At 35.6% G+C, this 26130-nt stretch overlaps 1 protein-coding gene across 1 annotated transcript in view; it reads right to left on the bottom strand.

Moving 5' to 3' along the window:
• LOC150102567 (exportin-1-like) overlaps positions 1-26130 on the bottom strand; it is a 448940-nt gene that overhangs the window by 149831 nt on the left and 272979 nt on the right. The window contains exons 17-19 of the mRNA XM_090399503.1: positions 17932-18088; positions 11472-11551; positions 2920-3003 (exon numbers count right to left, since the gene is read on the bottom strand). Of these exons, the coding sequence (XP_090255629.1) occupies positions 2920-3003; positions 11472-11551; positions 17932-18088 (321 nt within the window). The remainder of the gene's footprint in view (positions 1-2919; positions 3004-11471; positions 11552-17931; positions 18089-26130) is intronic.

A 26130-nucleotide genomic window follows, 5' to 3' on the forward strand; every position in this document is an offset into this window, starting at 1 on the left:
CTGCTATCTCCAACCAGATCCCACCCGCATACAGTAAATATACAGCAGAGTTACATGCCATTCAGCTTGCACTTGTTCATATCAAAATAAACCACTACCAAAAGTATGTAACTGCAGGATTTCCAACCACAGTGCAATTAATGGAAACGAGAATGCAGCTGCTAGATCAGCTCATACTTTTTCGACATACATTTAACAGCACCATATACAAACACTTTATAGGATCAAAACTAATTGTTCGATGACAGTCATCAGTGAGAAACAAATTACATGATATTAAGCCTGAAATTAAGTGTTGGCATTCTAGTCAACATAGAATGAGAAGAGAGGAACTTGCTAGACTCTGGATATTTCACACATTCTTAATTACTGAGGGCTGGTGATCCACCTGTGTGGGAATGCATCATGTGTCTTACTATTTTTCATATTCTGGTAGAGTGCTAGCATTTTACATGAGAGAGAGAGAGGGGGGGGGGATGAAATTTTTACCTATCTAGACAAGCCATGTACACTCAGGCAGATGTTATCCAACTCAGACAGACTGCATGATGCATTTAACCTTTTACAAAGAATTAATTTGTACAAATGCATTTGACAGTAATATTATTTATAGGTAGATACTGCATTGTTAACTTAATTTTTGCACATACATATTATTTACTAGTTTATCTTTGACTATTTACATATTGCATAGAGCAGTATGATCTTTGCTGTTTTTATACCAATAACACATAATAACCAACAAATCTCATTACACAAAACTGCATAACTTTATATTTTAACATTAAATGACAATCATTTTGAAACACCCACAATTCCAGCCTATTCAAATCATTCCACAATTAGCTTATATTATCTGCTTTCATATTATTATATGAAATGTTATATTATATGCTGCCTATCTATGCCCATCTATATTATCAGCAAACAGCTTACATCACTTTTCAAAGCCTTCCTAATATCATTAATGAAAAGACTGAATCACAATGGACTAAGGACTGTGCTTCATCAGAGTTCACCTTAAATACTGAAGACTGACATCTCCTATATAACACTTTTGTTGATATCTGTCACTCAGCTATCCTCTTATCCAAATTAGTAATTTGTAATTCAAGACCATATCCTCCAACTTCAATAGCCTTCCATGGTGTATCCTCAAAGGCTTTGAAAAGTCCAAAAGAATCAGGTATATCCATTCCTCTTGTTTAACTTAATGGTAAATTATTATAAAATGTGAGCAAGTTGCTCGAAGTGTTCCCTTAGTAAAGCCATGCTGTTCATTGCAAAGCTTAGATTCTCTGTCAACCCATTTCAGTATGCAAGCTCTCACAAACTTTTACAAAATCTTCATCATTCCAGAGATAATGATAAGTGGACAGACAATGCCCCTGTGAAATGGGATTATCATACATTTTTTCTACTCATGTGAAATATTAAATGTTCTGAGTCTGGTCAAAGTAACAGTTAGTCAGTTAGTTCAGTTGAACACATATGGCATTTGTGTTGATATCCCATAAGTCTCTACTGTCAAATTCCCATTCAGTTTATTGAAGAGCTCTAGTTCTTCCTCCGCATCATAAACTATTTCATCCAGTGAAAAGGTAGAGGTGAGCTCAATGTTGCATACACTTGGTTGATAGTGTTGAACAAAATGGACACTCATTACTTGAACAATCGCTTGTGCATCTGCCACTTGCATATCATCTGCATTCATTAAAGTTATTCTTTCACACTCATTCTTTCTTTTACTTGCAGCATAAGGGTAGAAATATTTTCAGTTGTCTTTAGCTTGCAGACCCAGTTTCATTTCATACTGAGACTTAGCCTTCTGTAAAATAGCTGTAAGTCCTCTGGCCTGCTATTTTCATAACTGAATACTGTGTGCAAAAGGATGCACATAGTACTCCTTTAACATAATCTTTTTCTTAAGAATATCTTGCTTAACGCTTTCACCCCTACTCTATTTATTCTTCACACTTTACAGACACATTCTGATATTGCACATTTAAGTACATTTTACAATTCCTATGCACTTTAGGATATTCCTATCCTTTAGCAACTGATATCATGGGACAGAAGATAGACTGCTCCTCATTATCTGCTTTGTAGTTCAGCATGTAACCTTTCCTAAATCGAACATCGAAAAACTTAACCACTTCCAAAATCAGTGCTAGCATGATCACTGTCAGCAACTTAAGGTAGAACAGTCCCATCATTAATTGAAATCGAACATCAAAAAACTTAACCACTTCCGAAGTCAGTGCGGCTTGATCACTGTTAGCAACTAAAGGTAGAACAGTCCCATCAGTAACTGAAATCCACTCTGACACTATAATCAGATCAAATGGTCTTTGATCTCTAGTTCCTTTTGTCAAATTCTACTTTAGGAAGTTGTCTTGCAACAGCTCAATAATTCAGATTCTCATTTTTCTCATGAGATTCCATTGCAACCAAATCAGTGTTTGGACTGATCAGGTCAGTACTGCAGATTTCTATTCATATCTAATGCCTTTATTCATGCAGACATCCTTGCAGATGTTTATTAAATCCAAACCAGATTCTCATAAAACCAGCATGGAAATATCTAGTTTTCAGTAAGAGAATACCCATACTCAGCCAAGTATTCAGGAAATTCTGATGCAGATTTCCCTGAATAGTGATTCCTTTTAGGGAGACATAAAATTAACATTTCACTGAATGAACACACATCTATTTTTTTTAAACTGCTCTTTATGATATAATTATAATAGTCAAATCACCTTTATACTAATAATCATATTTTGTTTTAAATAAAGAAACAAATGCATTTTAAAATTGCATACTTAAAAATTGACTATCTCATATGTTTTGAAAGAACAGATACATCCATTGAAATACATGTTAGAATTTTTAATGTCAAATCCAAGTAAAAATATTTACCTGTTGTGGCTGGAGATCACAAATAATAGTATTTATATTGTTCAAAATCTCCTCAATAAAAGGCATTACTTCTCCAACTTGAACCTAGAACGTTGACAAAAATTGTGCATGTTATATTAATTGTTTTTATTTTTCAGTTAGTAGCTACAATCAAGCTAGACACACATGAATAGAATTTGTTTCTTAATTAAGATAAGTTTCACTATACAAGTCTTTCAGCTACTGGCAACTATTACCAAGTCTAAATCATTATTAATAACCTTTATTAATATTAATAAACTAATATAAAAAAATAAAATAGCTAATAATCATACTAACAATTAATAAACAAAGACCAGCAATGAATATATATATTTCATGTACTCTTTTCAGTAAACACAAATGATGAAGGCTGTCAACATGAGATAAACTGGACAACTTCAAACCTTCATATATGCCGTGACGAGGTGGAGCGCCACATAGTTGAGTCTAAGGAAATTGTTATGGATCCCCATCACATAAATAATAACCTTAGTTATAATCTACCGGACTCTTTCAGCTCTGCTATTTGATATTAGCACACTCGTGAAATCAGACACATGCAGCTGCCTAACAACTTCAACACGGACTGTAGCTACAGCTCAAAGCTAACTGAATTTTATAATAGTTGTTTTTATAGTGTTTATTTGCTTTCTATGCTCCCATGCCTGAAGAAGTCGGACAATCCAATGAAACATGTTGCGTTTTGAATAAATTTAATTATTCTAGTTTCGGTTCTAGTCAGTATATATTAATATGAATATATATATATATATATATATATATATATATATATATAGACACAAACACACATTGAGTGATTAATTTACTTTTCTTCCAGATATTGATGTAATCTTAAATTTAATGAGATGTAGTTCAAAACTACCTGTTCAGAAATAGCAGGTAGTGTATGAAAACCTATAACTAAATGTAATGAGATACCAAGCAATGCAAATTAAATTATGCTTTGATCCTGTCTGTGAAGTTTAAGAGCTACAAAAAACTGCTGTTACATAAGAACTCTTCACAAAATAAGCATGCATAAAACATTGTTATGAAATGTGTTGGTAACATTCAATTCAGTCCAAGCAATCACCTTTACATAAATTTTCTTTTTCATGCAGAACTTATCTGAGGTTTATCAGGAATGACTTCCAGGCTTTCGATCAGGTATCATTTGTCACAATTTTCCACTAGATCTCTCAAATATCCGATGCATTAAGATTTCAGGTCTGAACTGGCCATAACAGCCTTTATCTGTGCGACAAGGTGACCTTTCATGATTGAACAAGCTTGTCCAAAGAAAAATTCCATGTGTGCAGAAAAGGCAGAGTTAGCAAGCATGTATGAGAGGAAGGGATACATTCAACTTTTTGCTCATCTATTAAGACCAATTCCACACATAAAAATATTCCATACTTGAAAGTAACACCAGCATGCTTTTCAGTTAGAATACAGTCCTGCTCAGAGCTGTAACTAGGCAGACCTCGAGATTCAGGTATTCCAGTAGCTAAAACTAGACTAGAGCAAGTTTATCACACCAAAGTATGTGTTTCAAGTTGTTCAAAGTTCAATTCTTGTATTCTGAGTGTCACTCCAACTGTCATCAAGTATAGCCTCTTACATTCACATTACATTGGTAAGCAATGCTCTGCATGGTGTTTTAGGTCAAACTGAAAATGGTCTTGGTAGCATGTACATTTCTGAAAACGGTCTTAGTGGTATAACATGTACATTTCTTCCATAGCCATTATTTGCAGAACTAATTTTGCTGGATACTTCAAATACTTCAGGCAATGTACCTAATTAAAGAGAGATACACAATATTTCTATGTGCAAAGTTTCAAGGAGGAAAAATTTACCACAAATTAAACACTGCCACAAGTGGGCCTAAATATTAGAAAAATAAACAAAATAGTTTCATCTTTCTAGAAATACTTTCGTCTGTATTTCTCAGATGTTTCAATAGTTGTGGGAATACAAAAAAGCTTAGATGTGGAATTCCAGATAATGAAAGTATCAAAAAATAAATTAAATAAATGAAGACAAAAAAAAATATAAAAAATAAATACAGACAAAATAAATGCTTGGTCTACACACAGTACAAATGTATAGGCAACGTACTAAATTGTGAATAAATGATTTGTGGGTGAGAACCACATCTGAAAAAAGCCCAACCAGGTGCCAAGAGGAAAGGCTGTTCAAAGTGCTACTTATATACTCTCCACTTATCCTACTCATTTGACTAACTGTGCAGTACTCTCACATTCCAAGCTACAAGATCATCTACAATTAATGCCTAAAACGCTGATTTACATACCATCCTTCAAATTGGTCGAGGACAGCATTATCATGTTCAATGCGAACAAAACACATTCTTACCTTTTCTTATGCAAAAGAGATCGCTTACCTTAATCATACACAAATTGCCAGACAAGATCACTTCTCCTTGTCTGGATTAACGTTTACCTTCAGTTATTCCTGGCATAAACACATCAATAGGCTTCTCAGCATCCAAGAAATTTGGCATTTCTTTCATTCAAGAGCCTATTTTACACCCCACTCTTAACTATATATAAATCCCAAATCCACATATGTTTAGAATACTGCTCCCATGTCTGGGGTGATGCATCCAAAACTTCTCTTGAAATGAATTTTAAGAAAATTTTCTTCAAAAAAAAAAAAAAAACCATCAATAAACTTCCAACTCAGTCCTCATCTGCACCCAGCACTGATGTACTTATATGTCCCTCAGCCTCTCGTGTATGAGATCAATATAAAAATATGATTTAAAAAGATAATACATAGAACAGTATATTGCCTATACTTAAGATGTAACCCAGAAGGTAGAAATGAAAGGGTTACAAGAAGCTCATCTGATATATATCAGGCAAGCATTTATATACATTACTTTATGAAGGAAATATACCCCTCACCAAGTGTCATATCAGGAATTTGAAGATGATGAAAGTGAAAGTCAGAATAAACATAATACAAAAGTAGTGGTGAAAGATGAGAATGGCATGCTGGTTTTAAGGAGACAAGCAGTTGTCTTATGGAGTCTTTCACAGGACAAAGTGTGAGCTAGAGCAACTGGAGGAATGTCTGTAAAGCAGTAGAGAACAGCAAGAGAGAAGAAAAATTACAAGGAAGAGAAAAGAGGTTAAAGGTTAAAGAGACAACTGCAATATTGTATGATGATTACATGATTAAGGGAGTGCTTGATAAGTGCATAACAAAATCACTAAGGATCCAAGATGTATCATGAGAAATGAACAATTTAAAAAGGTGAAAAGCAAGGGGGGGGTGAAAAGAGTGGGGCAGCAAGAGAGCAAAATTTGTAAGTCTTTTGCCAACAGAGAACAACAAAAGCCATGAATGCAAATGACAATGCAAAAGAATAAATGGTTTTTAAATGTATGGAATGAATTTAATGGGCAAAAGTGCACAATTTTATTTTCTTTTTTAATGACTGATTTTGATTACACCAAAATGGAGATAGAATTCCAAGTCTGATAATGTTCAGCTCAGTGAGAGTATGGCAGAGAATCAGAGTATTAGCAGTGCAGCCATTTCTCTTATACAGCTCAAATGTAAATTACAAAAACAAGACACAAGACTCTTTTCCCTTCACAAAGCCATGCTATTCCCCATAAACTATTACAGTGCTGTGTATTGTTCCTCAATTATGCTTTTGACTGCAATTTGTCAGTAACTGAAATCACCATTCTTAGGTAATAACTGGTCTAGAATTTGCAGCTTCATTTTTTTTTTTTTTTTTTTTTTTTTTTTTTTGGCACCTTCATCACTCAATGGAAGTACTTTCTATTCTTAAGACAATCAGCCAGTTTAGGGAAGCTGCCATTTCTCTTGCACTTTATCATAAAATTAGGACTGACATCCCCTTCCTGTGTTCTATTCAGATTTGCATTTTTTTTTTTTTTTTTTTTTTTAACTACTATTCTAAACACTTCCAGTCGGTCAATATATACTCTGCCTGGATGATATTCATTTGCAAAGTAATCAATCAGAAATGACTTGTTTCTTCTAGTCAATCCTCTTCACTATAGAGAAGAATGTTCTCTACAGTTTTTCCTTCTATATTCATTCTTCCAAATACTTATAACATAAAAACTCTTCAGGAATTCCTTTGGCCTGCAGCTAATTCCTTCTTAATCTGATTTTGCCATAATGATTACAATATCTTCCTGTGCTACTTCTCATGAGTCTACTGGTACCTTTACCTTATATGCCTTTCACAACAGTTTTTCTTGCTTGTCCCCAGTACTGCTTTTGGTACCACTTTCCTTAAACATCCCTTACTATTTCCTCATGCAATACTAATTTCTTACCATAGTATAAGAAAAACTACAAGGGAAGGATGTTAATATCGCATGGGGAAATAGGCAAGCAGTAACTTGAGTTTGTCATTGTCATCAGCTTTGTAGCTCCACATATATAATTCTTAAGTGAAAATTTCACCCCCCCCCTAAGTGTACAATCTGGTGTGGGGGGTGACGTCGGAATAAGTGCTCGGACCTTACTTTTTCCAAGACCATGTTGGGAACCCTGTTACAGAAGGTGAATATCAGTCTATGATTAAAAATTTCTTACTCCTAGCAGTTCAAGATAAACATGGCATGTGGTTCCAACAGGACAGAGTGACAGCTCACACATCAAGGCCACAATCCAACTGCTCAGGCAAATATTTGAGGGAAGAATAATTTCCCATGGTTGTGACATAAGAGCTGGCCATCGCATTCTCTAGATCTGACGACTCCTGATTTCTTCCTATGGGGCTATCTCAAAGAAAAAGTTTATGTTTACAAACCTCAGACATTCCAACGGCTGAAGAACAATATTTGGGCCGAAATCAGAGCACTGGAAATTGGAACCTGAAACACTAAGAGGTGTCATGAAAAACACCTTAGAAAGGGCACATTTGTGGGAAACAGAAAATGGATGCCATTTACAAGATTTGATTTGAACAGCGGAGGTGTTTTTTTTTTTTTTTTTTTTTTTTTTTTTTTTTTTTTTTTTTTTTGAGCAAGGAGAAAAAAAATTTACTTCAAATTTTCATCAATAGAGGAAGCTGTACCACATGCATAATTTGCAAATGCATGCGTGCAAATGAGAGTTCTATAAAGGGCAGATCGTACTGAATGTGTGCAAATTCCCAGTCATTGGAAGGTGAACAGAATTGTTTTTGTGAAAAGAAAAAATTTGTTGTCGTGATGCTTACTTTGGTGCATACGATATTGTTACAAAGTTATCTTGCGTAAGTGGGGAATTGGTAGTGGAAGTTTTACGAAAGTTTCGAACGCAGAAAAGAATGAAGAAAGGTCGATGTCCTATCACTCCTGCCAGAATAGTCTCTAATACGATGTTTTGAGAAAACTGGAAATTTGTCAGATTGCCCTCGAACATGCAAACCAATGTTGTGGTATCACAAACGAATGCCCTAGCAGAAAATTCAACAAGTGGTGTAAACAGTGCATGGGAAGCTGCAAGAATCACAGGCATAGCGAAAATGTCACTATTCTGCATCCTTCATGATGTGTAATCACCACACCACCAAAGTAAGCATCACAACAACAAATTTTTCTTTTCACCCCAATGACTGGGAATTCACATGTATTCATTATGAAATGTTCTATAAAACCCTGCGTTTTATAGAACTCTCATTTGCAAATGATGCATGTGGTACAGTGCCCTCTCAGTGAAAATTTGAAGTAAAATTTTCTCCCTGCCAAAAAAAAAATCCCCCTCCTTGCGATTCACACGTGCAAACCGCACTCTAATATAACAATTTTTCTAATTTTTCTAATTATTGAAATATCTAGGAACTTATGACACCCTGTATGCAAACACACGCACAAAAAAAAAAGAAAAAAAAAAACGGAATCCAAGACACTAGTATTTTAATGGTTTTATTGTTTTGTGGCAGAACAAAGGAATCCATCCCATCTATGAATGGATGTGCTTCATTCTCTAAAGTCTATGTTCCACTTCCACTCACCCCATTAATAGATTTTTTTTCTCATGTAGTAGAACTCTTTTTAGTATCTCTTTGGGAGATATTACATATTGAATTTTTATATTTGATTTGCTTTAAGGAGATGACAAACATATTAAACCGTTTAGAGATGATGTAACTGCGAGAAGGTAGGTCAGTTGTATGGGTTAAGATCCCCATTAACACTAAGTGTTCTTGTTATTTTTGGAGTGTGCTTCCTCTTTGCCTGCTTAATAGGACAGATGAGATACCCAGCTTTCATTAATGGAAAGGGGTGGTGTTTAAGTGTAAGGATGATTTTCATAATCAGAAAGAGGACCCATCCCTAGATTCTTCTTATGGCTATCACTTCTTGGTCCTTCAGATGAAACCTTGCTGTCGAGAACAATGGGCAGGTAATACTTCAATATTTCTCCATGAAAGAGTTCAGTTTATTGGAGATAATGATGATTGGTAATCTCCCAAAAGATATTGCACAAATAGCTGTTATGAGAAGAGCGTCAACTAAATGGAATTTCTAGACAACTTTTTGAAGATTTTGCAAACCCGTTCTAACCCTTTTTGATGAAAGTGACATTTTTCTGAGTGGATGGTTGTCTGTGGAACATATAATTAAGAAAGATGGTATACTGATTGCTGTTTCTGAGGTTACTCTCTTATTTTTGTTTTCTGCTAACGTTCAAATGGTTAATGAATTTGGTTAAAGATTGTCGAGAACCTTTGACAAAAATGAAGATGAAAAATTATCATTCTCAAACAAAAGTTGGTTCAGTGCCAGTGCTCTGCGCTCACCATGAATGCAACTAGCTGGTAAGAATGACACTCAGGAGTGGAACCCCAGACACTGTGCTAGAATGAGAGCAAGCCTTGGTGCTGTCCATGGACCATGGGGATGGACAAAAACTGCTGCACCACTAAACCTTGTGGGCGAAATGAACTAGCTGTCTGATCTCAGCCGTGCCATCCAGGACCACCTGTTTTGCCAAAGTAATGTGATACTACCAGGATTCCTCTTTCTTGATTTACATAGGTCCCACTGCAAAGTAAACATTGCAGCAAGACACTGGATCCTAATGATAGTAGTGAGGAAAACACAACAGGGAAAAAGACACAGGAGAAGTAGGGCAAAAAATGTCTGAGAAGTCCCCTTCACAATGAGCAGGTGCCTCACATGGAAGTAAGGTGGGCTAACCACTCAGCCAACTTGCTTGCCATTAAAGAAATTTGTTTTGGTATTTAGTATTTAATACTATAGCTACCTCTTCCATTTCCTGATCGTTATTGCCTGAACTTATCATGTAATCAATTAGAAACAACAGAAGAGGGCCAGAATACCAATTGTCTAATCACAATGTGTGCCCATCTTTTTTTGACATTATGTCTTGGTAATGCCAATTATGAAGATGGTTTTCCAGCAATTGTGAAGGCAATTTTTCCTCGTTTTCACCTGAGCAGCACCTCTTTATAGATCTTGCTCTAATATCTAACTTATCACTCTGTCCTAATGCTTCAAATAAACTTTTATATATTTTAAGCCATTTAATTTAATTAAATAAGTAATTTACTTTAAATAAGTACACTATTTCCATTATGTTGACATTTTAAAGAAACTAATATCCTTGAAATACAAAAGTACTGCTGAAAAACGTGTTCACTTAAAGCGCCAAATTGTTAAAAGGAATATGTGCCATTGTTTAATGATGTAGGTGATACTCCACATGTATTTTATTTAAAATATTTCCAAAATTCAAACGCATTTCCAATCTCATTTATTTAATGGCTAAAGAATTTGCAGTGAGATTTCAATTAACACATTTTCAGTTTATTTCAGATTGGCTGGTGGGCAGAATGCACATTGATCACCTTTACATTTGTTTCTAATAGAAATTTCCTTTGAAATATCCTAGAAATAATGCATCAAATACCTGAATGATGATAATGAATTGTTGCAGGAATATTCTGTACAATTTTTTAAAATTATCTCAGCCTGCTAGAGACATGGGATAACAGTACATCAGGCCAGTCAAATTTTTCAGCTAAATGATTTTACACACCAATGTGAATTGTTTATTGAAGAAAGATCCCTGCAATAAACTAGCTGAGACTCTTTTTCTTGTATTCCATCTAGGATCTTAACCCAGTTACACCGAAGCAAGTTTTCTTTTCCTTTGATTGTACATAAAATTTCTTCTCAATGCAGTAATACAAATCAAGCAAAAGGATTTATTCCTTTATAAGCAAAACTGCCAGCCTCTAATTTTTCTAATCAAACAAAGAATTTTATTAGAAAAAGTATAGTTTGAATGGAAATGGAAAGAACACATACTGCGAATGAATAGAAGCAGAATACGTAAACAAATTCTAAATTACCAACCAAAAGGCACTCGATGCAGAGGAAGACCCTTAAAAAAATGGAATTGAGTCCAGAACAGGCCACTTGACCTATAAGCCTGGAAAAGAAGAAATTATAGCTTACACTTAAAATACTTCAATTTTTCTAATTAAATTAGAAATTTACCTGTACAAAATGCCGCCTACATTTCTGTGCTATTTTAATAAATGTATCGCAAGCCATATCTTGAACACCATCATGTGTTTCTATTTAAAGAAAAAAAAATTATGAACATAAAAATTACATAAAATACATAAACTGAAAATATGCTAAACATATGGATTCTACAAGTTATCAAACTTACCGGCATAAAAGCAAAAACACCAGCAAAGGATAAAATTCTACAGGAAATAAAAGTTACCGAATCTAGTGACTAAAAACATTGCTACAATACTGAAAGTACTTTATTTCAAAATCACACAGTTGTAACTATCTTTTAATCTTATATGCTACATAATTAGCTCATCATCGTCATCAAATTTCTGATATATACCCTCAGGGAGTGTACAGAATAATTATGATAGTACTACATGAAAAAGTTACACCATTACTAACTTCCGATCAATAATTTTCCTCCAAATTAATCTGTTATCTGTCAAGACTTCAATATTATCAGTTATTATATTTCTGTCTTTTAAGGTGCTTTTTACTGTATCAATCCATTTACATCTTGGTCTTTTTGTGGTTCTGTGGCCTGGCAATCTTTCCTCTCCCATTCCATTCAAATGTCTATACCATGAGATTAGCTATGCTAACTCATTCCTGGATGCTGACAATATCAAGTTCTTTCCTAATATCCTCATTTTTAATATGATATTGCCATTGAAGCCATCTGTTCACACTCCTAATCTTTCTCAGGACTCTCATATCTGTGGTGTCTAGTCTGATCAAGTGTTTTATTTCTAACCCAGCTCTCAGATCCATAAGTTAAAACTGGTTTGAACACTGTCTTGTATACAGCTAATTTAGTGTTTTGACTAATTTCTTTCTAATTACTTATAAATTTATTCCTTTGACTTCCTACCATAAAATCTCCACCTGCACGTTCAAGTGCAGCACAATTTTCATAATGAATAAATTTGTGTGAAGTTTTGCAAATTTAGAAAATCTTTCATGGAGACATTTGAAATGTTAAAAATAGCATTTGGGAATGAAGCTTTAGGCCTGACTCAAACATTAAAAGTGATGGAAACGTTTCAAAGATGGCCAAACTTCAGAAGACAATGATCCCTGTCAGGACAACTTTCAACATGGAAACTTGACAAAAATGTTACAAAAGTTACAGGTGCCCTTCCTCAATGACCCCTCCAAGGAGTCATCGAGCGAGAGAACCTACTCTACAACTCTCCACCAACTACAACATACCGCATTATCTAACAAATGCCATCTACTGTCCACCACCACCAGCGGTATTATCACAGACAATCACAAACATCTATACCTATGGTGGGATTTGAACCCGCAGCCTTTTGGCTGGAAAACATATACGCTAACCACCCAGCCCGGCAATGCTGCAATTTAGCACAATCTGCAATTCATCCATTCTAAATGCCATTTAACTGTCATTTAAATGTGAAGTAGCTGAAGAAGTAAACATTTCCAAAACTGTCTGTCATGAAATTCTTATGCACTGCCGATACTGTTCTTTCACAACAGTATCGGCAGTGCACAGCCTTCCCAATGATCTTGGTTGATGCACAGAACACTGTCTCCACAAAATTCTTGTGCCACGTGAAGATCATGCACCTACTAGGAGGTACTTTGGCATATTGCATGCAGAAATTCTTCTGAACTTGTGTTGCAGTCTTCGTTTTCTCAAACATAACACACAACATGCTTGTTCTGCACCATAAAAAGTTGCCATTTTCAAATGGTGTAACATATCACACCATCTAGTGTTGTCATTTTGGTAGTAAAGTTGCATGACCAAAAACTGATGTGTGTTTCAGTATATTATGCCACTCACTCAGCTTTTGTACATCTTCCGAGTAATTCCCTGTTCTCATGCAAAGTTGTATACACCCTTTTGAAACACCCTGTATATATAGAAGACATTTTGTGATAACATCCTACAATCAAATGAACTGTACAAAAAATCAACTGTAACTACCTTCCCAGGCAATCTATCAAGCGAGAAAGACATGACTTATCATATTTGTATATTGTAACTCTACTTTTTCTGTTATATACATCAAACATTAGCCTATTATAATTCTACAGAACCTACATTGTCTGTTTATTATGAAATCTCTTAGGAAGGAATATCTACAATTATGCAAATCTCCACTCTCAACAGGTATATACAAAAACTGGCATATTAGCCATTTCTACAAGATAATTTCCACACGAGTCAGTTCGGGGGGTGTGTAAGGGTCAAAGCTGTATAACTGAGAGGAGACCACCACGTAGCCTTTCAAGGAATGCGAAGAACCGACCAGGGCTTCTGACCTAATATCCAACCCTCACCTTCTCGTGGTGCACCCTGTTGGGTATCTACTTGGATACTGAACAAACGAGGATGGGCTGGCAATTTGGGATTTAGCTGACCAAATTGTATTCTTATTGGTTAAACCAAAATAAAAAATGATGGTACAACATGACAAAATTTCATGCCGACTGGGACGTCGCCCGGTTAAACAAGGCCCCCGTTGTTTTCGACAGGGAACCAGGGCGAACAGTGAAAAGTCAGCTACTGGAACAAATCTGAAAATAAACCCCAACTCAACATCACCAGAGTTAAAGATCGGTACTATCAACGTAAGAAGCCTGAATGGCAAAGAAATGGAGCTAGCTGAGGAATTAGATAAGTACCAGATCGACATAATAGGGGTGACTGAAACAAAAAAGACCAAAACTGGTGAGATCTTTCTGAGCAATAAATACAAAATGTTATATTCAGGCAATGACAATCAAGGAAAAGAAGGAGTAGCCATAGTATTCAACACAAAATACGAGGCTAATCTTCTTGAATGGCAGTCATTCTCAAGTAGAGTAATGTGGGCAAATTTCAGAATGGGGAACTGGACGATGAGACTTATTTGTGCCTATGGTCCCACAGAAGATTCTACTAAGGCAGAAGTGGAGGAATTTTTTGAGGCTTTAGAAAAGCCCACTGACACAATAAAAAATGAAAAGTTGGTCCTTGTTGGGGATCTAAATAGCAGAGTAGGAAATGATTCTGAGACATACAAAAATATATTGGGAAAATTTGGAGAAAAGAGCAAAGCTAATAATAATGGCAAATATCTGTTGGATTTCTGCTCAGGACATGGACTGGTTATTACTAACACCATGTTCCAACATAAAAATGTGCACAAATTCACATGGCTAGGAATAAAAAAAGTCTCATTGACTATGTTATTGTTGCTAGTGATGTTTTCTCCTTGGTGCAGGACACCAGAGTGTATAGAGGATTTGAAATTAGAAGTGATCACTATTTAGTCTTGAGCAGGATAAAACTGAATTTCATATTGAAAAGAATAAAATGTAAGAAAGTTTTAAAGCGAATAAAAGTTGAGCAGCTCTCAGATGTGAACTGTAGACTAAAATACACAAAGATTATTAAAGAAAAAATGAAAGAGTTTGAGAACAGGAATCAAACCTTGGAGATTCATTGGCAAACTCTGAAGAAAACATTAATTAATTCTACCAGAGAGGCATGTGGTGAGGTTGTCTGTAAGGATAAAAAAATCAGAACTCCCTGGTGGACACAGGAAGTTAAAGAGGCAGTGAAGGAAAAGAAGAAAGCATATCAAAAGTTCCTGTCAAATAAGTCAGCTTGTGCTCTTAGAGAATATAGAGACAAATGCAAGAATGCTAAACACTGTGTAAAACTAGCTAAACAAAAGTCATGGGAGGACTTTGGCAAGAATATAGAAAATAAATATCAAGAAGGTAGCAAAATATTCTGGAGGTTGTTGAAGAAGCTTAGGAATGGGGGAAAGTGTGCTGTAAAAGGAGTTAGAGATGATAAAGGTGACATGAAAACGGGAGAAAAAGATATCCTTGAAGTATGGAGTAATTACTCTGAAAAACTGCTAAATGAAACAAGCAGTGATGACAGCACAATGGTAAAAAACACTGAACAGTCTTGCAGTCAGGAATACATATCCATACTTGAAGTAGAAAAAGCCATCAAAGGCTTGAAATGTGGAAAGGCAGCAGGAGTAGATGATATTCGACCAGAAATGCTGAAGTATGGTGGTGTGAGTGTCTTACAGTGGCTGCACTGCATAGTTCAGAAGGCCTGGACAGAGGCACGAATTCCTGATGATTGGAGTAGAGCTCTCATAGTACCCATATATAAAAAGGGAAATAAAACTGCATGTGAGAATTATAGAGGTATTTCCCTACTGAGTGTTCCTGGTAAGATCTATGCAAGTATACTTGAGAAACGGTTGAGAAGAATTGTGGAAGAAAAGCTTGGTGAAGAACAAGCTGGATTCAGGCCAAACAGAGGCTGTCAGGATCAGACCTTCACTTTACGACAAATAGTCAAGAAAGCATGGGAATTTAACAAAGATCTGTATTTAAGTTTTGTCGATTTGGAAAAGGCATATGACAAGGTGCCAAGAGAGAAGCTATTCAATACACTAAAGTTATATGGTGTCAATGGGGCATTATATCAAGCAATACTTAATCTTTATTTGAGTTGTAAGTCAGCAGTTAGAATTAAGGAAGTACAGGAAGATGGTTTAATGTTAAATCTGGTGTGAGACAAGGATGTACATTATCCCCTCTGTTATTCATTATCTATATGGATCACATTATGAAGGAATGTGGTATTAAACCTGATATCAAAATTGGAGATGTTAATGTCAGCTCTTTGCTTTATGCGGATGATGTTATACTTCTAAATAAATCCGCTACAAGTCTGCAAGATTCCTTGACTAAACTGAATAGCTGTTGTAATAGATATGGTATGAAGGTCAGCAATAAAAAGACAAAGACAATGAAAATAGGCAGAATCATTGAAAATGTCAAATGCGTTTTAAATGGAGAACATGTGGAACAAGTAAAAGATTTCAGCTATTTAGGCACGATTTTTAATGAAGATGGTAAATTAAATATAGAAATAGACAACAGAATCAGCAAAGCTGGTATGGTGGGAAGGCAATTGAATAAATTCATATGGAATAAGAAAGAAATTAGTCGGAACACTAAATTAGCTGTATACAAGACAGTGTTCAAACCAGTTTTAACTTATGGATCTGAGAGCTGGGTCAGAAGTAAAACTAGAGACCACAGACATGAGAGTCCTGAGAAAGATTAGAGTTGTGAACAGATGGCATCAATGGCAATATCATATTAAAAACGAGGATATTAGGAAAGAACTTGACATTGTCAGCATCCAGGAATGTGTTAGCAGAGCTAATCTCAGGTGGTATGGTCACTTAAACAGAATGGGCGAGGAAAGATTAGCAAAACAAGTGTTCTCTGCCAGGTTGGCAGCAAAACGACCCAGAGGAAGACCAAGATATAGGTGGATTGATACGGTACAAAGTGCCTTAGACGATAGAAATATAAGATCTGATAATGTTGGAGTCTTGACAAGTAACAGACTGATTTGGAGGAAAATGGTAGATAGGAAATTAATAATGATGTAATTTTTTTTTTTTTCATGTAGTACTATCATATCCTGTACACCCCTTGAGGGTACATAGCAGGAATTTGATGATGATGAGTCAGTTCGATGTCAGCATAGTTTTGCACTTTGATGTGATGAGATATCCAATGACACATATTGCTTGGAATTCTGGTAGACAGGAAGACGAAGTTCATAGATAATATAGAAAATAACGCAAATACAATTCAGAGGATAGTTGCAATGCCATAAGGAAGTCATATTGCCTCTTCAGAAGGTCATATATGACCTCACTTGGACTGCTGTACCTAGATCTTCTACTTTCCAAGATAAAGAGAGAGATGTTGCAAAGGACTGGGTTAAAAATGATATCAGGAGTGTGAAATGTAGATTCTGAGGACAGGTTGAGAATTTGTGGATTGCAGAACTAAAAAATATGAGTACATAGAAATTGTGAAGGGCAAGGAGAGGGTATCATGGAAGCTGAGGATTACTTTCTTCTTTATATATGACTCCTATAATACACAAGCATAATGCTTGTGTATTATAGGTTTTCAACCTTATGGCATTGATAAAAATGAATTTACTCAACTTGTTTATGGAAGGTTGCATAATGCTCGTGTATTATAGGTTTTCAACCTTATATGTGACATTGATAAAAATAAATTTACTTAACTTGTTTGTGCATAAACAATTTCATATGTTATTATGGTATACTTCACGAATTTTTAAGGTAAGCAGGAGAATTCACATATTTTCATGTTCCTGAAAATCTCTTAATATGTGAAAAATGATACATTGATTAATTTACATAGAAAGACATCCAATTAATACAAAAATGAAATACTGAGATTCAGTGCATTGCTAAAACACAATTCTAATGCATTTTATAAATGTGTTTTGCACCTTATACTATATTCTGAAAAATTCTACATCGGCAATTCAAGAAATGAAAATATTCTGCAGTAATAAAAAGCAACAGATTCAAAAAAGTATACTCACCATGCATAAATTCAAATAACTTATTAACAACAGTTTTTAGAAACTTCCAATGAGCCCTCAAAAACCTTGGATACTGACCAACAACATACATGATATTTGATGCTATAATAGCTTTGTTGTCCTTTCCACGCTTCTGCTCACATAATCCCAAGAGATCCTAAATTCACATTAAAAATTACAATATTCAATGAAAATAGACATAACATACTCTTTTACTGGATATTAAAATTCAATGTTTTTTTTTTTTTTTAAACAAAATCAATACATTTCAAAGGTGCTAGGAATTTTTCTTTTGCTCCACAACTTATAAATTAATCATTTAATTTACTTAAATATAAAGAGCCAACAGACTTCATTTCGGTGATATAAACATTAATTAAATTAATGGAATATTAGATTCCACATTGTTTTAAAACCGAATAAGAAACTCAGAGAGTTTCATGCCGAATATAGTATAAAAAACTATAAAAGTATCAGCGAATACTAGCATGAGGTGAATGCAAGTAGTCCTAGAACGCAGTACAAATACGGGCAACTCGTTGCAAAGGTGGGGAAAGTTCTGATCGCTAATCTTGGTATTTTCCATAATGTAAAAACACATTCCCTAGGAAATGTATGCTGTTATTACATTATGGTAGGGAGGTCACTACCCAGACGTCCTTTTATAGTTTTTATAAAAAAACTATAAAAGTACCTTTGCAACGAGTCGCTGATACTTTTATAGTTTTTTATACTATATTCGGCATGAAACGCTCCGATTCCAATCTTTGAGTTTCTTATTCGGTTTTAAAACAATGTGGGATCTAATATCCCCTTAATTTAATAAATGTTTATATCTCCGAAATGAAGCCTGTTGGTTCTTTATATTTAAGTAACTTAATGGGTGCACCTTTTTGGACAACTCGTATAGCACAGTATATAAGTTCTTTTCGGTGTACCATTTGGTATTAATTTGGTCTAGCTATCATGTTGGAGGCTTAATGGATTTTTTACAACACTCAAAAAGAATTAAAATAGAATTTAATACTTCCTATATTTCGTCCTAGTCACTAGGACATCTACGGGGATTACAAAAACAATTAATGTAACATATACACAAATAACAAACAATACTAAGCCCAACCACGTGGGTGACACTAAAGTCCTATCTAGGTAGAGCGCCCTCTAAGGGCAGTAGTAGGTGGCCCAGAATGTAAGGTGGGAACTCTGGTGATGAGTGTTTCCCAAATCTTCGGAAGCTTAATGCAACCGTATTTATTGAGATTTGGTTGGTTTTTGAGAGCTGCTGCTGCTGCTTCTAAGAAAAGTCTCTCTTTCTTGAATTTGCTGTGGTGGAGCATGGTGGTTTTCTTCCATGATACCCTGTGGGTGGTGTCCAAAACATGGTCAGCCAAGCCTGAATGGCCATAGTTGTGTTTGAAGATGTAAGATTTGTGTTCCTCTAGACGGATGGATGCTGATCTGCCTGTCTGTCCAAAGTACGCCAGCTTACAGGAACAGAGTACTTTGTAAACTCCAGGCAGAGAGAGAGGAGGGAGCTGATCTTTTGTAGAACGGATAAGGGTAGCAAGTTTGCGGTGGGGCTTATATGCTGTGTGTAGGTTGTACTGTTTTAGTATCTTGGCTATTTTTTCGGATGTGCCACGGATGTAGGGTATGGTGATGGCATTTTTAAATTCTTGTTGACGAGAAGGACGTGGAATGGGGGAGGAATTGATTATTTTTTTGATACTGTGATCGCTGTAGCCATTGGAGACGAAAGTGCTGTGTATGTGGTTAAGATCAGTAGTGAGGGCGGTTCCACTGGAACAAAGATTGTGGGCTCTCTTGGTAAGAGTTTTAATAATGCCATATTGTTGAGAGGGGTGGTGGTGGGAGAGTTTGTGAATGTATCTACCTGTGTGTGTGGGTTTTCTGTATACGGTGAAGGTAAGTGTATCATTAGGCAGGCGTGTGACTAAGGTGTCTAGGAAGGGTAAACAATTGTTGTTTTCCTTTTCCATAGTGAACTGGATTCTTGGATGTAGACTATTGAGATGACTGAGGAAGGAGTCTAACGTGTCTGGGCCATGAGGACAAATAGAGAATACATCATCTACATATCTTAGCCAGATAGAAGGTTTGAGTGGGGCTGAGTCTATGGCTCGTTTTTCGAAATCTTCCATATAGAAATTGGAAAGGGGGGTGAGAGGTGGGAACCCATGGCAGTTCCCTCTATCTGCTTGTAGATTTTGTTGTTCCAAGAGAAATACCCAGAGTTAATGGCAAAGGAAAAGAGATCTAAGATGTCAGAGGGAAAAACGTTTCCTAAGAGAGATAAGGTGTCAATTAAGGGAATATTGGTAAACAAAGAGGAGATATCAAAGCTTACCAATATGTCTGTCTTATTCAAGGTTAAATTTTCTGTGAGGGCTTTAAAGTGGGTCGAGTTTTTTATACAGGAAGGGGACCTTCCGGTGAGGGGGATCAGAGAGTTGGCCAGCTGTTTAGATAGTCTATAGCAAGGTGCATTGGTGGCATCTACTATAGGCCTGAGTGGGGAATTGGGTTTGTGGATTTTTGGTAAACCGTATATTCAAGGGGGGGACGGGAGCGGAAAGATTTAAGTTTTTTCGTGACGTCAGGGGGCCAGGAAGATACTTTTTTTAGTAAGAATTTTAGTTTCTTAACTTGTGTTTTTGTGGGGTCGTGTTCTAGCGGGATGTAGGTAGCGCGATCGCGGAGGATAATGTTCATTTTACGATTGTACTCACTGGTATTAAGAACGACTGTGGCATTACCCTTATCCGCTCTGGTGATGACGATACTTTTTTCTTTACGTAGTTTCAGCAGAGCCGTGCGTTGGGCATATGATAAATTACTTTTTGGTGGCGAAGAATGCGCGAGGATGTTGGCTACATCAAGTCTGATGTTGTTAGCTATCTCCGACGGTAAGCGACCGATTCCCCGTTCGATGTTCACCATTACGTCAAGCACCGGCACTTCCTTCGGAGTGACGGCAAAATTACAGCCGAGGCTAAGGGTGCTGATGGCATCGTCGTTGAGCCTTTTGGAAGAGAGGTTTATTACTGTCTGGAGCGGTTCAATTTGTGGTTGTGGTTTGTTTTTCACAAAGTTGCTGTAGTAGTTGCTGTAAAAAATCCATTAATCCTCCAACATGATGTCCTCACGGCACTTAAGCCTCTACACACATTGGTCTAGCTACTCACTGATGAAGCCTCAATAAAGGCTGAAACCGGTCTGGGTAGTGACCTCCCTACCATAATGTAATAACAGCATACATTTCCTAGGAAATGTGTTTTTACATTATAGAAAATACCAAGATTAGTGATCAGAACTTTCCCCACCTTTGCAACGAGTTGCCCATGTTTGTACTCCATTCTAGGACTACTTGCATTCAGCTCACGCTAGTATTCGCCGATACTTTTATAGTTTTTTATACTATATTCGGCATTATTAGATCCTGAATGCAGAGCTTTACAAGTAAATTCTTTATTCAGGATTTAACATGACAAACTACTACTTATTATGGAGATATCTGCACATTGGCTAATAATTATAAAGTGTTGTTTTATGTTTTGTAATAATTGTAGTCCATGTGTGCCATATACTAAGAGTTATTGTTAGGTTATTTGTAATTCCCAAGCAAGCTGTCTAGTACCTTGCGAAATTCTGAGAAAAGTTTATAATAGTAATCCGGAATAATCGCATATAATGGGTATGAGTCGAGCGTAGCGATGGAGGCTATACCTACGCGGAAACATGACGTCAAAGCACCTTCCTAGAATAATGTAACCGGACAGGTTAGCGAGAGTGTAGGATCACCCAAGGGGCATGAACGATGGGGTTCATGGGTGAAAACCGCGTTGAATGGAGGGCGCCGGCCCGAATAGGGTGAATAAAGGACGATGCACGCCGTTTTACGGGCCCTTTTGATCTTCGAGTGCCGGATTCGAGTTTTAGGGGGAGTTTGTCAGAGGATTCGTGAGAGAGCGGTGGGTCGGCTACGGTAATGACGGACAGCAGGTTCTTTTCTTGAGAATGCTTGAAGATTTTTAAGCGGAACTGATCGCGATATGACGGCCTATGTGGAATCGAGCCTTAGCAGAATGTCCCATTAAAGAAATTTTCCTGCGGAGCGATAGACAGCACGCAGCAGTCGGAAACGATTAGAAGAAAAAGCGTAGTACATCGCCAGGCGCAAAGACAGCCAAAGAATATGCAGTAAGGTAATCCAGACCTACATGAGATGGCGGCATGAAATCTGAGAAGATCTGGTAATGTAAGAGTTTTCGTTCTATGTTAAAATTCGTTTAGAAGAACAAGAAATTTGTGTGCATTGTAACTAAAGGATACTAGTAGAGAACTTTTAGTGAGAATTTGATTGAATTAATTAAGCCATTATGGAACAAAGAGGAGTTGTTAAATAGGCAGTAATTTGTGAATGACTAGACTTGATTAAAAATGAAAGTGTTCAATAAGTATTCTGTGAGTAACATGTGAAAGTAGTTATATAGTAGTTGTATTATGATTAAACCTAATCCTTTCATAATTGAAGGACTTAATTTGCTCTGATTCATTGTGATTTAGTATAACCCTTAACTTAGAGTGAATTTTGATCCATTGAGTATTTAAACTTAAATAACTGTAAAATGTTTTATGTTTTTCCAATAAACATGCTTTGTACCTTATACCCGAGTTATGCCTGATTACGAATTCAAACCACCACTTATGAAATTGAACCTTTTTGGTGGGAAGGAATTTAGATATAATTGTTTAAGTGAGATTCAGTCTACGACTGCTAACTGAATCTGCACAGCGCTAGTGTGAGATAAATTATTGTGTGTATCCTTTTAAGTTTTGAATTATTTCCCTTCTGTTATAGGATATTGGCTGGCGCAGCGAAATATAAATTTTGCCAATATCCGAAGAGGAAATAAATCTGAATTAGTATTTTAGGAGCACAACAATAGATTAGAAGGAGAGTTATTATAGAGTTAGAATAAGATATAATATAGAGAGATAGCGACATAAAAATAGAGTAGCCGGTAGGACTTTGATTGTACACAGTTTTGAGTAAGCAAAAGGACAGATTCTAGAGACAGTAAATTAATGTATAATAGGATTGAACTTACGACTTACGAAATACATTATATGAAAGTAAGGACATAACAATAACACAGCAGACGAATAACTGCAGATATAACAGCATGAAACTCTCTGATTCCAATCTTTGAGTTTCTTATTCGGTTTTGAAACAATGTGGGATCTAATATCCCCTTAATTTAATTAATAATCATTTAATGTTGCTGAATCATAACACCCCAAGAAGAAGAAAACTAATAACTTATTACCCTACTGATATGTGCAACATTTCAAACCAGTATGCTTGTAGCACAAGAAACCATAAAAAATCTTACAATAAATGCATTGGTAATCAAGTAAATGTGGAAACAAAAATTTGAAATGTAAGAGACAAGATTTAAATTCCTGTAATTTAAAATGCTGGAACTTGGGTATGATATACCTTGAAGTTACAGATGCAAAGACACACACATACAGAAAATGACTATTAAGTGTAAACATGATAAAAAAAACCAAAATATTGTTGGAAGTTTTTTCGCACTTGGTTAGACTACGCTCCAGACAGGATACGTCTGGCACTAGTGGATACTAAGACTTCAATGTTTGTGTTTGTCAATGTTAAGACTTCACTGAAGTCTTAACATTGACAAACACAAACATTGACAACATGCACAACAGATTAGGTGGAATTCCATGAATGGTGATTGTAAAAAAAAAAATAGATTCATATGCAAGAGTGATTGATGTTGTATTTAATGTAATAGGTTCACTCAAAGAAGCAAGTAGAAACTGCTATTTGATTTGGTGTTTCTAAGTCACAGTATTTCACAACAGAGATTGAGCTCATGTTTACTGAATTGGCTGATATGTACTTTTATTACAGACAAGTCAGAAGAAATGCACATGAAGCATACCAGCTCTACCAAGAAGATTTCTGTGGTTACTGAATTCCATGCTCTGGAAATATTCACTCCTATTATCATGCCTTTGTGATTATGGCACAGATTCTACATCAGAAATGAAGGGAGAGATAAGAAATCATAATGTTAGCAGATGAGAAAAACATGCTGCATTGTGTACTGATTTCACACACTAGAACACGGAGGATTGCAGTGGAGAATGGCACCTTCAATAAAGTACACTGTATCTGTACCATTTGCAGTGGGATTGAGCAATTTTATCAGATGGTTGGTATTCTGTCAGATGTTTCTACAACAGCACACATAGGATGAATGATTTTTCTCAAGTGCTTTTCCAAACAAAGCAATGTTCACTATGGTACTTTCAATTATCACAACAGTAATATGTGGACGAATCAAAATCCATATGCAGATATTCAGCCAGGCCATCAGCAATTTCTCCTTCAAGTGTGGGTAGGTATTCTTGATGATATGAGTAGTTCACCATATTTTGGCAAACATACGACTCCTTTTTAAAGTTGGTAGAAAAACATTCTTCATGATGATTGACAATGTTCACTTGTCAAGGGTAAATGTTCTCAATGCAATGACAGAGTTCCACCATGTTGAGCTTGTATCTTCTTCAAAGGCCTCCTGAAAGATGGACTGGTCAAGCTGGACCATTTACATGGTTTCCTTGGTCATGTGATTAAAATACTGTGGATTTTTATTTGAAATCATTCATATACCCCACTGGGAATGCTGACATGCATGATATTTTGAAAAAGTGAGATGTGCCAAGTGCTGTGTGTGGCTGGCAATAGTAGTCAATTTGCTTTATTTTCTTTATGTTATTTATTTAAAAAAAAATTTTTTTTTTTTAACATAATCCAGAACACATTACCATGGAGACAATTTTTTTTTCCTTCTCAATTCAAGCCCACTTCAATGCCACAGCTGTTCTATTATACTCTCTCCCTCACTAATCCAACTTTCTCTTTGGAAGTACAATCTTTGTGCAAGCACGCTACTGTTTTATGTGGTAAGCAACATGGCAGTGAGATGAAAGTCTCATCAAAAATTTAAACATTTTCTTCTCTCAAGGTAATGTTACATATATAAATATATAAGTAAGAGGTGGGACCTTTTTACAAACTATACAAAGATTTCCTATATAAAATTTAGGATTGTCTATTCCTAATTACAATAAATAATGCCTTTTTTTTTTTTTTTTTGCTATATATTTAGAATATGTTTCCATACATGATAAATAATAAAACCGAAAGTTATCCTTTCCTTTGTATTTATTTCTTTCATCAAAATCAGGTGATGCTAAAAAAAAAATAGTATAAAATAATCTGATATTGCTAAATAGTAAATATCTTACAATCATATGAATAGACTAAACTAAAAAACAAGTAATAACAGTTAATTAGTGAAAATATATGAACAAGATTAAACAATGGAAATGATGCTCACTGCTGGTTAGTGGGTTGTTGTATACTACTGGTAGATATGAATGTGTTCTGATCATGAAGACCAGTGTTTCTCAACATGTGGTATGCATATCCCCGGGGTATGTGGCAATTTTCAGCTGTGCATGATTAACACATGGAATCATTATGAGGAAAAAATAATTATTTTAAAGGTATACATTTCTCAATAAATTATATATTATGTATGAATTCTCCTACTCAAATATAACTGCTTCATTTGAATAGTTTGCAAATTCACAGGCGATCACTTGTGAATCTTCATATATGAATGTACATTGCCAGCCTGCAACAACGTGAAGAGCTTACGATAGCGGCTGATAAAGTAATTATATGAATCAATTTTGTTCTACTAAAAATAAAGAATATTTTTTGTATATATGCACATCTAAATTCAAATAAAATAGACATTTACAACAAAATATACTTTTTATTTATTTTGATAAGGGGATACTTGCTAATAATGAAAATTTGGGAGGGGTACATGGATATCTGAAGTTTGAGAAACACGACACCTGATTTTTCAGTTGCAGATGTGGAGGTTTAGTAGGTTTCAGGCAATTAGAGATCTTGTTGATTGGGTATATTGCAACCTTTAAGTTTTGTTGGCAAAGCAACCTTCTATTTTATCTGTGAGTGACGAGTGACTATATATATATATATATATACATAAGAGAATCACTGCTCTGAAGGCTAGGTTATCTTTTTCATCTGACAGTTTG

Source organism: Typopeltis vanoorti, chromosome 10, assembly GCF_054136105.1.
Source record: "Typopeltis vanoorti isolate ZY-2024b chromosome 10, IOZ_Tvanoo_1.0, whole genome shotgun sequence".
Classification (NCBI taxonomy): Eukaryota; Metazoa; Arthropoda; class Arachnida; order Uropygi; family Thelyphonidae; genus Typopeltis; species Typopeltis vanoorti.